The sequence below is a fragment of the Tachysurus vachellii genome, chromosome 20, assembly GCF_030014155.1.
Source record: "Tachysurus vachellii isolate PV-2020 chromosome 20, HZAU_Pvac_v1, whole genome shotgun sequence".
Taxonomy (NCBI): Eukaryota; Metazoa; Chordata; class Actinopteri; order Siluriformes; family Bagridae; genus Tachysurus; species Tachysurus vachellii.
In genome coordinates this window covers 12,670,315-12,687,739 of record NC_083479.1, presented here as the reverse complement: position 1 = coordinate 12,687,739, position 17,425 = coordinate 12,670,315, and the positions used below count along the sequence as shown (strand labels likewise).

At 34.9% G+C, this 17,425-nt stretch overlaps 1 protein-coding gene across 3 annotated transcripts; it reads left to right on the top strand.

The window, feature by feature from the left end:
* Nucleotides 1–3,625: 3,625 nt before the first annotated feature.
* stoml3b (stomatin (EPB72)-like 3b) lies at nucleotides 3,626–17,170 on the top strand. 3 transcript variants are annotated; one of them, XM_060895905.1, is made up of 7 exons: nucleotides 3,626–3,743; nucleotides 5,142–5,245; nucleotides 6,074–6,146; nucleotides 6,539–6,621; nucleotides 7,065–7,268; nucleotides 7,413–7,547; nucleotides 7,825–8,768. In XM_060895905.1, exons 1-7 carry the CDS (start codon nucleotides 3,695–3,697, stop codon nucleotides 8,011–8,013), a joined length of 837 nt encoding a protein of 278 aa, XP_060751888.1. In that variant the 5' UTR covers nucleotides 3,626–3,694; the 3' UTR covers nucleotides 8,014–8,768. The 3 variants fall into 3 exon arrangements, with proteins under 3 accessions (XP_060751888.1, XP_060751891.1, XP_060751890.1); XM_060895908.1 differs by lacking the exons at nucleotides 5,142–5,245; nucleotides 6,074–6,146; nucleotides 6,539–6,621; ... (1 more) ...; nucleotides 7,413–7,547; nucleotides 7,825–8,768 and adding exons at nucleotides 14,113–14,216; nucleotides 15,031–15,103; nucleotides 15,495–15,577; ... (1 more) ...; nucleotides 16,522–16,656; nucleotides 16,934–17,170 and having other exon boundaries at nucleotides 3,651–3,743; XM_060895907.1 differs by lacking the exons at nucleotides 3,626–3,743; nucleotides 5,142–5,245; nucleotides 6,074–6,146; ... (2 more) ...; nucleotides 7,413–7,547; nucleotides 7,825–8,768 and adding exons at nucleotides 9,879–10,019; nucleotides 14,113–14,216; nucleotides 15,031–15,103; ... (2 more) ...; nucleotides 16,522–16,656; nucleotides 16,934–17,170.
* The last annotated feature ends 255 nt before the right edge of the window (nucleotides 17,171–17,425 follow it).

Here is a 17,425-nt window from a genome sequence, read left to right as displayed (position 1 = left end):
AATCAAACACTATTTAGGATGTCTTCAGTCACTTCTCAAGGATGATGCATGTTTTTATTTTGTTTATATTTGTGCCTTTGTAGGTAATAATGTGTTCAGGTTTTTCTTGTGTATATATCCAGCATACGTATTAGTGTTACTATTTGAACTTTTAAAGGATTTATGCAATTATTATTACAGCTGATGAACTGAATAGATATTGAAATTGATCTGATCAGGATCACAGAAAGGTCAATAGGTTCTGTGCTGTTTGTCATTCAGTGAAATTATTCATTCAGGAACTCTATCCCCTTTTTTTGTCAATGATACTGTTTACTCAAAGTTCTACTAGTTTCATGTTATTTTATCCATGGTTAAAAAAATAGTACCTCCCCACCATAGATTTTTGGTAACATTTTCTCAGTTATATTTATATAAAATATATTAATATTCAGGATGGCAGACTTTGTATGCTTTCAGCTCAAATGTTTTATACCACCCACAGCATTTAAAATTGAGCTTTGTCCTTTGTGTGTAAGAGATGGTGAGCATTTGGACAAGTAACTGAAGAGCGCTTTCATTTTATAGGAATGAAGAAATTCAAGAAATTTATTTACTGCTTAAAATTATTATTCAAGAAAATTATTATCCAAGATAAATTAACCCAAAAGCTGAATTTTAAAAGCGCAAAATTTTAAGTTTATATAATAAAATAAAACATAAATCAAACTCAAATAACTATAATGGATAGATGGGTTGATAATTTCTGTTATACATGTATCCGTAATTAAAAAAAAGATAAAGATTGTTTTAATTTGAAAATAATTCTTCAGATGCAGGCAGTGATGCAGATATGTACAAAAACCCCTGCATATTTAAAGCTGGCAAACAGGGAAAGAGCATTGCTTCAGTTTTATTTTGGTATTCATCGTATACATCTGCTTAATCTTGCAACATAGATCCTTGTACATTAAACACACATACACACTCTAAAAAAAATCACTAATCTGAAATAAATATCTCCAGTTATATACAGTTGCACAACAGATAAACAACAGGTGAAAATGCCTTTGTGACTCATTTGCCATGTGATCAAGGTCTCATTCACAATATAGAATATGATGTACTTATCACTATATTATCATTATTGATTCATCATATAATTTTGCCATCCAATTACTATAGAATGTAGTCTTTTTTGTTTTTACATAAGTGTAAAATGTATTTAGCACGAACAATTCTTAACACATTCTGTAAGCGTTTAAGCTAATGTGAAATATCAGTGACAAAATGGAAAAAATCGAGGAATAATGCCGTGTCTGCTGTGAGCAAATACTAATGCATAAAACACCCGCTCAGTCCTCAGGTGCCTTTTGTGTATTTCAGCTGTTGAGTGATGCCTTGTTTTGCCAGTCCATTTGTCTCTTTCCTGACTTTCAGCCTTTCAGCCTTCAGCAGATAATCTACACTCCCTGACATAAGTCTTGTCACCTATCCAAGTTGTAGGAACAACAAATTATAACTTGACTTCTATTTGATCATTTGGAATCAGAAGTGGCTTATATGAAAGGCAAAAGCCTCTAGATTACGCTTATTTTACCAAAATAAAATCTTATCATGCCTTGATTTTTAATTATTTAATTAGGACAGAAAGGTCAGACTTTGCTTAGACAAAAGTCTTGTCACATCTTTAAAGGATTCAACCAATCACAGATTGAAGTGTCACCTGTGAGAAATACTGTAATTAACACATTCCCAGGTGTGTAGAAGAAGAACCCCAGCACACCCAACTTACATTTGAAATGCATCCTGACCTCTGACAGCATGTCAAAGATTCAACCACAGACCAAAGTGCTGATCATTAAGAGCCTGAAGACCAAGTCTCCTGTTACATCTTTAATGTATTTAAACGTCAAGTGGAGAGGATAAGAAAAAGATTTGAAGAAACTGGTGAAGTTCATGACAGGCTCTGGTCAGGCAGACCCTGTAAGACAACTGTTCGAGAGGACCATTTCAACTGCTACATAGTTGAAAAAGCTACATAACAACTGGTCACCAGAAACTAGCATTAAACAGAAGACAACTAAAAAATCGTGTTGCATTTGCCAAGGCCCACAGTATACAAGGCCCACACTAATACAACCTCTGTATACTGGTTATTAATAACTGGAGATATCTATTTCAGATTAGTGTTTTTTTTAGAGGAGTGTGTGTGTGTGTGTGTGTGTGTGTGTGTGTGTTTAATGTACAACAAGGATCTATGTTGTGAGATTAAGCAGAAACTGATAAAGAAATCAGAATGACACAAATCTACATAAACATAGCCCATAAGTGTCAAGTGAGGGGAAAACAATATAGTGTAGTACACAAATGTGAAAAAGTAAAGGTTTTGATTCCATAGGTATTTACCATCATGGTATGGAAATAATACATTTATGAATATACATACTGCCAATTGTGGGGTTTTTTTTGTGTCACAAAAACACATTGTGTGCCTGCAAATATTAGACGTAAATATTTAAATTAAATTGTAATAATTTCTATCAGTTGATGAGGTGTGTTCTTTCTCATTCCTACATGCTGTTTCACTACAACACATTTCAAAATACAGGAGAGTTCATACTTATGCAAGGGACTGAAAGAGAGAGAGAGAGAGAGAGAGAGAGAGAGAGAGAGAGAGAGAGAGAGAGAGAGAGAGAAATGTACGGGCACAAATATGTTGACACAGAGTATTGAACATCAGAGTATTGAACATCACTTTCTAAAACTATCAGCATTAATATGGTGCTTAGAGTGATTTGAATTCAGCCACAAGAATAAAATAAATAAGTTCAGCACTGATATCAATCATTATCATATCAGTATTCAACAGCTCCAGTGAAGGGAAACCATAAAGCTTAATCTTAAATTCTAAAATCAAAGATATCCTCTTTATCCAGTGATATCTACTCAAATTTGCAGATGATACTACGCTCATCGGTCTTATCCAAGATGGCGATGAGTGGAGATGGATCATCAAACTGCAATGCACAGTAAAAACAGCAGAAAAAATAATTGGCATCCTCCTGCCCACTTTCCAGGACTTATACAACACAAGAACCAGAAACCAGGCAGGAAAAATCACCACTGACCCTTCGCACCCTGGACATAACCTCTTTCAGCTCCTCCCTTCTGGCAGGCGCTACAGAACTGCATATACTATATTACACACAATATTAGCATAATATTGCACAATATTGTTATTTGCACTCCCACGCTTTATGTACATAACACTTTATGTTCATATTCTATATTCATATTTAATACTCATTCTGTCTATATTGTATCTCATCGTCTGCATTGTCTTGTATAGTTTGTATAATATAGTGCTATTTATGTCTGTACTTTTGAGAGTCACAAACAGCTGGAACCAAATTCAGTAAAAAATACACATCCTGCTGATCAGATACTGCTAAGCATGAAGAAGCAGAGGGAGGGAGTAATACTAGATTTAACATCTGAGTTACGGATGGATAATTATCATAAACTATTCATTCTAATCAAATTAGAGACAATCTTCATACATGATTCAGTTTGCTGATATTTCGTAATGGCACACTTTCCATAAAACCACGCCTCTGCAGCCAGCAGGGTATTAAAGCAAGAATCACTTCCTCCAGGGTCCCAAACAACTCTTCTCCTACAAACCTCTACAGGGACTACTTGTTATACAGAAATGGAGCATCGAATAGAGAGAGGAAATGCAAGCAAGCAAGACTTAATTAGTAAGTTAATATATATTTTTCTATCTTTCTTATCAATCATTCCCTTTAAATGTCTCATTTACCCAACTTTATTCTGTTTACATTTATTCAGGAAAAACGCACAGTATGTATGATAATATGCTCGTTTAATCTAATCTTTTGAATCTCTTGGCTTCTGAAAAGCTCTACACTCACAAGACCAAAGTTTATGCGTTTTTAAGGACACATGTCACGTGTTTGCCTTTACAGTTCAGGATGGTCATTGCTGTTGTGATGATTATGATGTGTGACATTTCAACTGCACACACAAATAAACATCAGAAGTAGTTCTGAGATTATGAGGAGCAGTTACAGAGAAAGAGAAAACTTACAGAAAAACTAAAAGATGCTTTAGGATTAAACTTATTGTATATCGTTTTTATCTGCTTGCATACAAAACACAAAGCAGTGCAAGAAGTGCAATATACTATAATTATACTAGACCTTTATATAGTATGCATTTATGTATTTGTTTTTTATTTTACTCTGAAAAATATGGTTGAAGCTAAATATACTTCCCTCCACTCAGTCTTGAAAAGATATTCATCAGACCAACCTTTATTTATGACCTGTATACTGAGCAACATTATAAACATTGTAAACTTTGTAAACATTATAATTATAAACATTGTTCTCTCTAAGCTATCAACTATCGCTCACCTTTATGCATACACGTAAACATGACCAATGAACCCTTTTATATCGCCCTAGTAACAGGCCTAATAAAAATGAGTAGGTATATATATATATATATATATATATATATATATATATATATATATATATATATATATATATATACCTACTCATCGTGAGCAAACAGTGTCTCAACTTTATGCATATATATATATATATATATATATATATATATATATATATATATATATATATATATATATATATATGTATGCATAAAGTTGAGACACTGTTTGCTCACGATAAATGTTCATATATGAAAGTTGGTCTGATGCATATCACCATGGTTTTTCCTAATATATAAAACCTGTGAAGTCTTTAAAAAATGTGGAAGTTTAGTCTTGCATAATCAAGACAGCAACCAGAAATCAGTGCCTATTACAGGAAATTCTCACAGAATGGGAGCTCCTCCCTACCCAGAGCACGGGCTCCAAACACGTGACTCAACCAAGGCAGCAAATATCAACAAATACAGTTCTAAATATTTTTCTAAAGACCAGTGAATGATGATTTCCCAAAAGGTATTTTTTAAGAAAAGAGAAAATAATTAGAAAATGCTAAAATAATTAGAAACTGCTAAGTATTAATTAAGACATTCTATAGAGTATCAATTCTCTCTCTCTCTGTCTCTCTCTCTCTCTCTCTCTCTCCCTCTCTCTCCCTCTCTCTCCCTCTCTCTCTCAGATGAGAGTGTACCGGGCCTTGGCTTCTGTGGATGGATAATTGTTACTCTGTCTACTTTTTTCACAGTGCTGTTCTTCCCAATAACAATTGGTATTAGCCTCAAGGTACAAAAACACATTTTTAATGGAATTTGTGGAAATGATATAGTAGATTTAGTGTATCTGATAAAAATTGCTTTACAGATGCACAGAGCTTTTTACTCTGGCTATTCATGCTAGTTGTGGTTATGCAATAAGCATCAAATAGAGATAAGAAAAAAGAATGTAATTAAAAGAGAATAGAATATAAAAAATTGTATATAAAATACAAATGCAGTCAAGTTCAGAATTATTGTGGCACCATTTGTGAGGACAGATTGTTCAAGACACTCATAGTATCTTGTAAAATCTCTGTGACGTCCTGCCTGATGAGAAATCTCAGCGATTTGTTAACAATATTTGCTTGTCATGTGCATGAATGTGTATAAAATATATAAATATTTAAATCATACCATACCACAAAGGGCATAATAAACATTTCTGTAATCTGAAACAGCTGAAAATAACTAGGAAAATAATGCATGAGCAAATTATTGAGCTATGAGCACTGTGGAGTTAAACACCAGAAACCGCAAAAACCGCTGCTTGGAAGTTTATATAAGGAAGGAAGTCCCACTTCCTGAGAACATAACAAAAAATTAATCACCTGCAGTTTACAAAGCATTATTAGGGCTAAATTAAATACAAGCATAAATCTTAATAATATACACCACTGTGTGGCCTTAAATAAAATATTTATTAGTTCTCAACAAACATATTGTATTTTATTTAATATTTTTCATTTAATTGTAATACCATGGAGGCAAATGTGATTTGTTAACCTGTTGTAATATGAAAGATCATCATTTCTGAGCATAATAGAAAAGACAATCATGTTCTATTTTTCTCTGATAGATTATTAAAGAATATGAAAGAGCCGTTATATTCAGACTTGGCCGCATTACAGCTAAAAAGCCAAAGGGACCAGGTAAATATACTGCTGTTATCTTTTACTATTAATAATAATTCTTTTCCAGTATTCTAGTCCTGGCTTTTAATGTTTGGCTGACATATTTTGTTAAAGCTATAATAAAATATTTGGATGAAGAGCACTTGAAAGTTTATTTCCAATGACAAAACCTTTATGGTCAGATGAGAAATAAAAAAATCACATAAAATGGTCTAACAAGCCACTTTAAAAGCTCCCAAACATGTTGATACTTCTTGACTTTGATTGCCATTATTTATATACTCCTCAGTCATTCATTGATGAGGAGACAATGTCCTCATTGAAGACTCCACTTCCATTAGGACAGAAAAAATGAACACAGGTAAAAATTGGTCAGAAGTTGTGACTGTATTATTTTCTGCCCTTTCTAGGTATCTTCTTCATCATTCCCTGCACTGACAGCTTTGTAAAGGTGGACATGAGAACAGTATCATTCGACATTCCTCCTCAAGAGGTAGGTTAGACTGAGGATGAATTCGTGAGCGTAGGACAAAAGCACATTCAGTGTACAATATTTTATACAGTCATTTAATGTTAGGTGATTTATCAAGGGGGAACAAGAGGATAGGGATTTCTTGAATTTATATATACTCTCTGTGTTTCAGGCTGGACAAAATGAGTTTAATGTGTTGCTTCATGTTATACAGGTCTGTGTGGGTGTTGGTTAGAGGCTATGGATAGAGATAGGATTACAAGAGGAGTATTATATATTATATATTAAATATTAAATGACAGTTTAATAAACAGTTCCAACATTTTGAGCAATGTTTAGCATTAGAATTATATACAAACTGTTTTATTCAGTATATACTTAAAAAGTTTAGTAATAGCTTTAAGGGCTTATTTTATATATTTTTATGCAGTAAATATATATTTTATCCACCCCCTTGTTCATAGATTTTGACAAAGGACTCAGTGACAGTAAGTGTGGACGGAGTGGTGTATTTCCGAGTGAGTGATCCCATCGCTTCTGTGGCAAATGTCAACAATGCTGATTACGCTACTCGCCTGCTTGCTCAGACTACTCTGAGGAATGTTCTGGGCACCAAGAACCTATCAGAGGTTCTGTCAGACCGTGAGGGCATCTCTCACAGTATGCAGGTGAGAAAAAAAATTACATGAAAAGTGCAATTGACTCCTAATAGACATCTATCTATTTATCCAGTTAGTGTGACATAATTTATTAATTTCTTATGTCTTTTTTATTTTTTAACCTCATGTAATGAAACTACACACTTTCTTTAGGCGACTTTGGATGACGCCACAGACTCTTGGGGCATTAAGGTGGAGCGTGTGGAGATAAAAGACGTGAAGCTGCCTCATCAGCTTCAGAGGGCCATGGCAGCCGAGGCTGAGGCAACCCGCGAAGCTAGAGCTAAGGTCAGAGACTTCAACCTTCAAGAATATATCTGATGGGATTTAAATATTTTGACAGGATTTTATTTTGGTTGTGTAATATTCTGTGGTGATATTTCCCTTAAAACAAACTATTAAAGAAAATCAAATAGTAGCAGATTTTATTTCGCTACAAATATGGAGTGAAATAGAGTTTGGAGTAATCATCATCAATCAATTGTTTATATTATTGCCCTGTAATCCACATCAATAAATGAATAATCTTATTTTCTGAAATTTTAAACGTCTGTTATTTATACAGGTGATCGCAGCAGAGGGAGAAATGAACGCTTCACGTGCTCTGAAAGAGGCTTCTCTGGTGATCGCTGAATCTCCATCTGCTCTTCAGCTCCGTTACCTGCAGACCCTTAACACTATTGCCGCTGAGAAGAACTCCACCATCATCTTCCCACTGCCCATAGACATGATGGGTCACTTCATGAAAAAATGAAAATTGAAAAATTACTCCAGAATCAATCACAAATATGAACATTTACTTTTCAGACCAAAATGTATTACTTTCACATTCTATTTTCCAGAATTCACCTCTGACTACAAACATGACAACCATGGACTCCAACTCCTAGTTCACTTGTTCAAGTTCACCTCAATACTCATTGCACACACCTGGACTCAATCTCCACTACACACTATTTAAGCACACACTCTGCACTAAGACTTACAAACTATTCCTTCAGCTCTATTTCTGCTCTGACGTACCAAGCCTTTTATAAACCCATTGATTGACATTGGAACATTTATTATTGTTCTCAGTGCTATGTATTTTTGCTGATACTATGCAGTGTTCTGTGAAAACTGATTCAGAAAGAGACATAAAAACACAATAAACTGTTTAATTATTTTAACATATGCCACATTTACAGTTTATGTACGTATAGTTCACTTCAAAAGAATTAGATTGCCAAGGCCCAGTTGTTTGTTTTTGCTATACAATAAAGACATTTCAGAAAATAAACATTACAAATTTGTGCAAAGAAAACACCACAGACAAGAAGGAAAAATATAAAGAAATTTGTGACATTTTGTAGCAAACAAATAGAACACTGCTTTACTATCTTTGTGTGTTACCCTTGGATTGACACAATGATATAGTAATTAATGATTATAAAACTGTTTAAATGTGAGATTTATGCAAATACTAAACAAGAAGAAACAATCTTCAATAAAATGTTGTTTAAAAAGTCATTTCAATACTCTCTGCACTATAGTTAATTATGTAACCTATTGAAAATTTAGATTACTTATCCATTTTTTATCACCTTGTAGAAGACAAAGGCACTAAGGATGAGAAGCAGCACTACATTTTGTCTCCTTGTAGAAGCCGCAAAAAGCAGGTAGACACCATAAAAGCACCTTGTCTGTGGAGGCCTTCAAGTTTCTGGGCACTACCATTTCCCAAGACCTTTAATGGGAGTGTAACATAAACTCCATCATCAAAAAGGCCCAGCAGAGGATGTACTTTCTATGTCAATTAAGGAAGTATGGTCCGCCACAGGAGCTGTTGATGCTGTTCTACACTGCAGTCATTGAATCTGTCCTGTGCACATCCATCACCATCTGGTTTGGTGCAGCAACAAAACAGGGCAGAAACAGACTGCAATGCACAGTTAAAACAGCAGACAAAATAATTGGCGCCCCCCTGCCCACTCTCCAGGACTTGTACGACACAAGAACCAGAAACCAGGCAGGAAAATCACCACTGACCCTTCGCACCCTGGACATAACCTCTTTCAGCTCCTCCCTTCTGGCAGGCGCTACAGAACTGCTTACTAAAACTGCCAGACACAGAAACAGTTTCTTTCCCCATGCAATCACCCTGTTTAACAAGTCACCATAATTATATTCACTGCTTCATATCAATAAGTACTGCATTATCAGGACTGTCAGTCATCAAATCATCTGTATATATTACACACATTACTGCTGCTATATATTGTACAAAAAGCATAATATTGCACAATATTGTTATTTGCACTCCATGAACACTTTATGTTCATATTCTATATTCATATTTAATACTCATTCTGTCTATATTGTATCTCATTGTCTGTATTGTCTTGTATAGTTTGTATAGTATAATGTTATTTAAGTCTGTACTTTTGAGAGTCACAAACAGCTGGAACCAAATTCCTTGTGTGTGTCAACACACTTGGCCAATGAACCTGATTCTGATTCTGATTCTGATCTGCCACAGCATTTTGGGAAAGAACCACATATGGGTGTGATGGTCAGGGGTCCACATACTACTTTACGCATTACTTGAAAAGCTGGACTCAAAGCATTTATAGATTTTACTGTATGAAGCAGAAGCTGATATTTTACTATTTTAGATACTATTCAGTAAAAAATACACATCCTGCTGATCAGGGACTACTTGTTATACAGAAATGGAGCATCAAATAGAGAGGGGAAATGCAAGTGAGCAAGACTTAATTAGTAAGTTAATATATATTTTTCTATCTTTCTTATCAATCATTCCATTTAAATGTCTCATTTACCCAAATTTATTCTGTTTACATTTATTCAGGAAAAACGCACAGTATGTATGATAATATGCTCGTTTACTCTAATCTTTTGAATCTCTTGGCTTCTGAAAAGCTCTACACTCACAAGAGCAAAGTTTATGAATTTTTAAGGACACATGTCACGTGGCTTGCCTTTACAGTTAAGGATGATCATTGCTGTTGTGATGATTATGATATGTGACATTTCACCTGCACACACAAACATCAGAAGTAGTTCTGAGATTATGAGGAGCGGTTACAGGGAAAGAGAAAACTTACAGAAAAACTAAAAGATTCCTTAGGATTAAACTTATTGTATATCGTTTTTATCTGCTTTCATACAAAACACAAAGCAGAGCAAGAAATCATTCTTTCCCAGTAAATATACTGTATATTATATACTCTAATTACACTAGACCTTTGTATAGTATGCATTTATATATTTGTCCTTATCTCACATTTGTTTCCATTTAAAAGACAATAGCATTTGTTTTTTTTATTTTACTCTAATATACTTCCCTCCACTCAGCCTTGAAAAGATATTCATCAGACCAACCTTTATTTATGATTTTGCTGTATACTGAGCAAACATTGTTCTCTCTAAGCTATCAACTATCGCTCACCTTTATGCATACACGTAAACATGACCAATGAACCCTTTTTTATCACCCTAGTTACAGGCCTAATAAAAAAGATAGCTGCAAGCAGCGATACCGGGGTCAAGCCGATCAGAGGCGCTCAGAACATGTCGCTGATGAGCCATACCAAGTTTCGTAGCGATATGGCATTGCATTAGTAAAATACTGAACTTAACTTTAAAATTCAAAATGGCCATCCAAAAACTGTTTGGTATCGTTTGACTCAGCATGCCTCAAGGAGTCTAACACCTCCTTCATGATTTTAGACTCAAGTTTGCAGAAGTTATAAGCGAAAATAGCTGTTTTTAAAAATCAAAGTGGCGGACAGGAAGTAGGTTTCACTATGATATTTTTGGGATCGTCGGACTCAGCCTGAGCCACAACAAGAAGTCTGTGTGTGTGTGTGAGTGTGTCTGTGAGTGTGTGTGTGTGTTTGTATGCGTCTGTGTGTGTGTGAGTGTGAGTGTGTGTGTGTGTGTGTCACTGTGGTGCTGGTCATTTGCACCAAGCCTCACAAGTTCCCCTGAAAGCAGAAACAGAGCTCTGTGACGCTGTGGATTACACACACACTCACACTCACACACACACACGGGGTCAAGCCGATCAGATGCGCTCAGAATATGTCGCTGATGAACCATACCAAGTTTCCACACTCGCACACTCACACACACACACACAGACACACACACACACACTCACACTTTATTGCCAAGTATGTTTGTGTGTGTGTGTGTGTGCGCATGTCTGTATGAGACAAATAGCATGTCAATCAGGGGCGTAGCCATCATTTAAAAAGTGTGGGGGGGACGAAATGTCTAGTGTTATCTGTTTTTTTTTCTTCAGTTAACCCTTGTGTAAATGACAGGTTTTATTTTTAATCATGATTTTTTTAATCATGCTTTATATGCGTTATGATTATATATGATTATAAAACAGAAAGAAAGAAAGAAATAGAACAGCTTGCCACTGGGACAGTACCCTTAAAAGGACATCTTTGTACCTTATTTACATTTTTTACATTACCCATCATCCTTTGCACCACGTCATCCACCATGTTTGTTTCCCGTCTTCACCTGTCTATTCACCCGGACTCTATTTATACTCATCACCACTGTCTTCACTCATTGTCGGTTATCGTGTGATTTACCTGCTCCTTATTATTAAAATGACATCTTTAATGTCACTATTCGTCGTCCTCGTCTCTGTCGTGTACATACAGTGACACATACTTGATATTATGTAGAATTGGCAGAGTTAAACATGCTGTAAAATCTCAGTTATTTGAATGGTTTTGATAACACACTTGTTAAAACAAAAGACGTTATAAAAGAGTTTATATAACGTTTGTCAAAGCAGCTATTTTTCCTTATAATCCTTTAAATTAAAACTTGCTCATTATTCAACAAGAGCAACAGGCAGAGTTACTAAACATTGTGCAACACAATTCGGATACCATATGCCAACTTACACTGCTTGACATTTTTATAAAAAAGAAGTGAAGCGTTTTTTGCCGCTTTGAGCTCATCGTAACCGAATGCTGGACCGCGGGTGCGACTCGAGCTACAGTACTGGGGGCGCGTGATGATGACGTGACAAATGAGTGACTGATTGCCGTCAACGTAATGTATAGACTATCTTAAACTTTCTTGTCTCTTTGAATTTTAAATCACTCTGCATTTATATACATTGCTCCATTAAAACCTCAACATGTGGTGAACACAACTCTCCACTAAAAAAGTGAGGGGGACAAATTTACTTTTTATAAAAAAGTGCGGGGGACATGTCCCCCGCGTAATCTACGCCCCTGATGTGAACCATAAAAGGTATAAATTCCTAATTATGATAATTAAACTGAGAATGGATACGCCACCAACCACTTTAACAACTTAGTGGGAGAAAATAAGACGACCCGCTCAAGCAATTCAAATGAATGAATTAGAAGCCAGAGTGCAAAGGAGTTTACTATTTATTCAACAGCGATGGTAAAATACAAGCTCCACATATACAAAGACTGTCAACAGCTTGCCTACTGGTTCAGATTTAAACACCCACTGGGCATAAAAGAATGAGTTCTAGCTTTAATAAAAAATATAAATAACCAATAAAAATCACATCAGAAATAAACCTGTATGAAAATATTTCAATCGCACCTCAAATCCAAAGAATAACAAATAAGAAAACACCCAATACACAAGAACTCAATTCCTACACAAACCCACAGCGCAAACCCAGGTAGAGGGAGATTTTATGCCCAAATCAAACTTAGTAAAACGGGAGCGTATAATTCCCCGTTGTATTTTATCGGGTATAATAGTGTAAAGAAATACAAAAAATGGAAAAGAAAATAAATGAAAAATACAAAAGGAAAGAAACAGTGGTTGCCTAGTCAACAGCCAAAAGTACTCCTCCTTTTAAAAAAGCCAGATTAACTGGCTGCCTATTTTGCAGAGAAGCTTTTCCCCTTTGTCCAATATGAATAAAACTGACTTATGATATCAGGTGCTATTGAGCAATTGATTTATTTGTTACACATCCTGTTCTGGAAAGCTGTGCGTCTGCATTTATGAACTGATAAATGACACTCCTTAAGAATGCCCAGCAGTCACTAAATCCACCAAATTGAAGAGGCAGAATATCCACAGCAACATTTAGAGCACACGCATACCAGAGAAAACGGAATGAAAGGATAGTTTTTTTTTTTTTAGCAAGATCGTGTAACGGACTAGTCACAGCAGTCTTTCCAACGCACACAAATACCAGAGGGGACGAGATCAAACGATAGTTTCTCAGAGTCGCGAGACTTTAAACACCTGTGTAATTATCCTACCCACCCTCTTAAAGCGAAAGTAGTCTCATTCCGGTCACATACTGTATATATACTGTATAATGGGTCATGTGTATGCAGTATGCATAAAGTTGAGACACTGTTTGTTCACGATAAATATTCATATATGAAAGTTGGTCTGATGCATATCACCATGGTTTTTCCTAATATATAAAACCTGTGAAGTCTTTAAAACATGTGGAAGTTTAGTCTTGCATAATCAAGACAGCAACCAGAAATCAGTGCCTATTACAGGAAATTCTCACAGAATGGGAGCTCCTCCCTACCCAGAGCACGGGCTCCAAACACGTGACTCAACCAAGGCAGCAAATATCAACAAATACAGTTCTAAATATTTTTCTAAAGACCAGTAAATGATAATTTCCCAAAAGGTATTTTTTAAGAAAAGAGAAAATAATTTGAAAATGCTAAAATAATTAGAAACTGATAAGTATTAATTAAGACATTCTATAGAGTATCAATTCTCTCTCTCTCTCTCTCTCTCTCTCTCTCTCTCTCTCTCTCTCTCTCTCTCTCTCTCTCTCTCTCCCTCTCTCTCTTAGATGAGAGTGTACCGGGCCTTGGCTTCTGTGGATGGATAATTGTTGCTCTGTCTACTTTTTTCACAGTGCTGTTCTTCCCAATAACAATTGGTATTAGCCTCAAGGTACAAAAACACATTTTTAATGGAATTTGTGGAAATGATATAGTAGATTTAGTGTATCTGATAAAAATTGCTTTACAGATGCACAGAGCTTTTTACTCTGGTTATTCATGCTAGTTGTGGTTATGCAATAAGCATCAAACAGAGATAAGAAAAAAAGAATGTAATTAAAATAGAATTGAATATAAAATACAAATGCAGTCAAGTTCAGAATTATTGTGGCACCATTTGTGAGGACAGATTGTTCAAGACACTCATAGTATCTTGTAAAATCTCTGTGACATCCTGCCTGATGAGAAATCTCAGAGCGATTTGTTAACAATATTTGCTTGTCATGTGCATGAATGTGTATAAAATATATAAATATTTAAATAATACCATACCACAAAAGGCATAATAAACATTGTGGTAATCTGAAACAGCTGGAAATGGCTAGGAAATGAGCACTGTAGAGTTCAGAAGAATTGAGAATTAACTATTAAACACCAGAAAAAAAGCTGCTTGGAAGTTTATGTAAGGAAGGAAGTCCCACTTCCCTGAGAACATAACAAAAAATTAATCACCTGCAGTTTACAAAGCATTATTAGGGCTAAATTAAATACAAGCATAAATCTTAATAATATACACCACTGTGTGACCTTAAATAAAATATTTAACAACAATATTTCTCAACAAACATATTGTCTTTTATTTAATATTTTTCATTTAATTTTAATACCATGGAGGCAAATGTGATTTGTTAACCTGTTGTAATATGAAAGATCATCATTTCTGAGCATAATAGAAAAGACGATCATGTTCTTTTTTTCTCTTATAGATTATTAAAGAATATGAAAGAGCCGTTATATTCAGACTTGGCCGCATTATAGCTAAAAAGCCAAAGGGACCAGGTAAAATACTGCTTTTATCTTTTACTATTAATAATAATTCTTTTCCAGTATTCTAGTCCTGGCTTTTAATGTTTGGCTGACATATTTTGTTAAAGCTATAATAAATTATTTGGATGAAGAGCACTTGAAAGTTTATTTCCAATGACAAAACCTTTATGGTCAGATGAGAAATAAAAAAATCACATAAAATTGTCTAACAAGCCACTTTAAAAGCTCCCAAACATGTTGATACTTCTTGACTTTGATTGCCATTATTTTTATACTCCTCAGTCATTCATTGAGGAGGAGACAATGTCCTCATTGAAGACTCCACTTCCATTAGGACAGAAAAAATGAACACAGGTAAAAATTGGTCAGAAGTTGTGACTGTATTATTTTCTGCCCTTTCTAGGTATCGTCTTTATCATTCCCTGCATTGACAGCTTTGTAAAGGTGGACATGAGAACAGTATCATTCGACATTCCTCCTCAAGAGGTAGGTTAGACTGAGGATGAATTCGTGAGCGTAGGACAAAAGCACATTCAGTGTACAATATATTATGCAATCATTTAACGTAAGGTGATTTATCAAGGGGGAACAAGAGGATAGGGACATACCCTGTGTTATATACTTAATGACATTACTTCTACATTTATAAAGATATAGGATTAAGGATGCTGGACTTTATAACACAGTAACAAGATCAGCAAAATAATTAAGAAAACAGTCTACTGGAATAAATTAAACATATATATTAAATTTCTTGAATTTATATATACTCTTTGTGTTTCAGGCTGGACAAATGAGTTTAATGTGTTGCTTCATGTTATACAGGTCTGTGTGGGTGTTGGTTAGAGGCTATGGATAGAGATAGGATTACAAGAGGAGTATTATATATTATATATTAAATATTAAATGACAGTTTAATAAACAGTTCCAACATTTTGAGCAATGTTTAGCATTATAATTATATACAAACTGTTTTATTCAGTATATACTTAAAAAGTTTAGTAATAGCTTTAAGGGCTTATTTTATATATTTTTATGCAGTAAATATATATTTTATCCACCCCCTTGTTCATAGATTTTGACAAAGGACTCAGTGACAGTAAGTGTGGACGGAGTGGTGTATTTCCGAGTGAGTGATCCCATCGCTTCCGTGGCAAATGTCAACAATGCTGATTACGCTACTCGCCTGCTTGCTCAGACTACTCTGAGGAATGTTCTGGGCACCAAGTACCTATCAGAGGTTCTGTCAGACCGTGAGGGCATCTCTCATAGTATGCAGGTGAGAAAATAAATGACATGAAAAGTGCAATTGACAACAGACTCCTAATAGACATCTATCTATTCATCCAGTTAGTGTGACATAATTTATTAATTTCTTATGTCTTTTTAATTTTTTAACCTCATGTAATGAAACTACACACTTTCTTCAGGTGACTTTGGATGACGCCACAGACTCTTGGGGCATTAAGGTGGAGCGTGTGGAAATAAAAGACGTGAAGCTGCCTCGTCAGCTTCAGAGGGCCATGGCAGCTGAGGCTGAGGCAACCCGCGAAGCTAGAGCTAAGGTCAGAGACTTCAACCTTCAAGAATATATCTGATGGGATTTAAATATTTTGACAGGATTTTATTTTGGTTGTGTAATATTCTGTGGTGATATTTCCCTTAAAACAAACTATTAAAGAAAATCAAATAGTAGCAGATTTTATTTCACTACAAATATGCAGTGAAATAGAGTTTGGAGTAATCATCATCAGTCAATTGTTAATATTATTGCCCTGTAATCCACATCAATAAATGAATAATCTTATTTTCTAAAATTTTAAACGTCTGTTATTTATACAGGTGATCGCAGCAGAGGGAGAAATGAACGCTTCACGTGCTCTGAAAGAAGCTTCTCTGGTGATAGCTGAATCTCCATCTGCTCTTCAGCTCCGTTACCTGCAAACCCTTAACACTATTGCCACTGAGAAGAACTCCACCATCATCTTCCCACTGCCCATAGACTTAATGGGTCATTTATGAAAAAATGAAAATTGAAAAATTACTCCAGAATCAATCACAAATATGAACATTTACTTTTCAGACAAAAATACATTACTTTCACATTCTATTTCCCAGAATTTACATTTTGTAGCAAACAAATAGAACACTGCTTTACTATTTTTGTATGTTACCCTTGGATTGACACATTGATATAGTAATTAATGATTATAAAACTGTTTAAATGTGTGATTAATGCAAATGCTAAGCAAGAAGGAACAATCTTCAATAAAATGTTGTTTAAAAGGTTTTAATACTCTATGCACTATAGTTAATTACTGTATGTGACTTCAC

Excerpts from the sequence above, each read along its gene's own strand:
- stoml3b (XM_060895905.1), top strand. The coding sequence starts at position 3,695 with ATGGAGCATCGAATAGAGAGAGGAAATGCAAGCAAGCAAGACTTAATT. Across the intron at positions 3,744-5,141 it reads AAGCAAGCAAGACTTAATTA|ATGAGAGTGTACCGGGCCTT; the intron begins GTAAGTTAATAT and ends TCTCTCTCTCAG. Across the intron at positions 7,269-7,412 it reads GCATCTCTCACAGTATGCAG|GCGACTTTGGATGACGCCAC; the intron begins GTGAGAAAAAAA and ends CACTTTCTTTAG.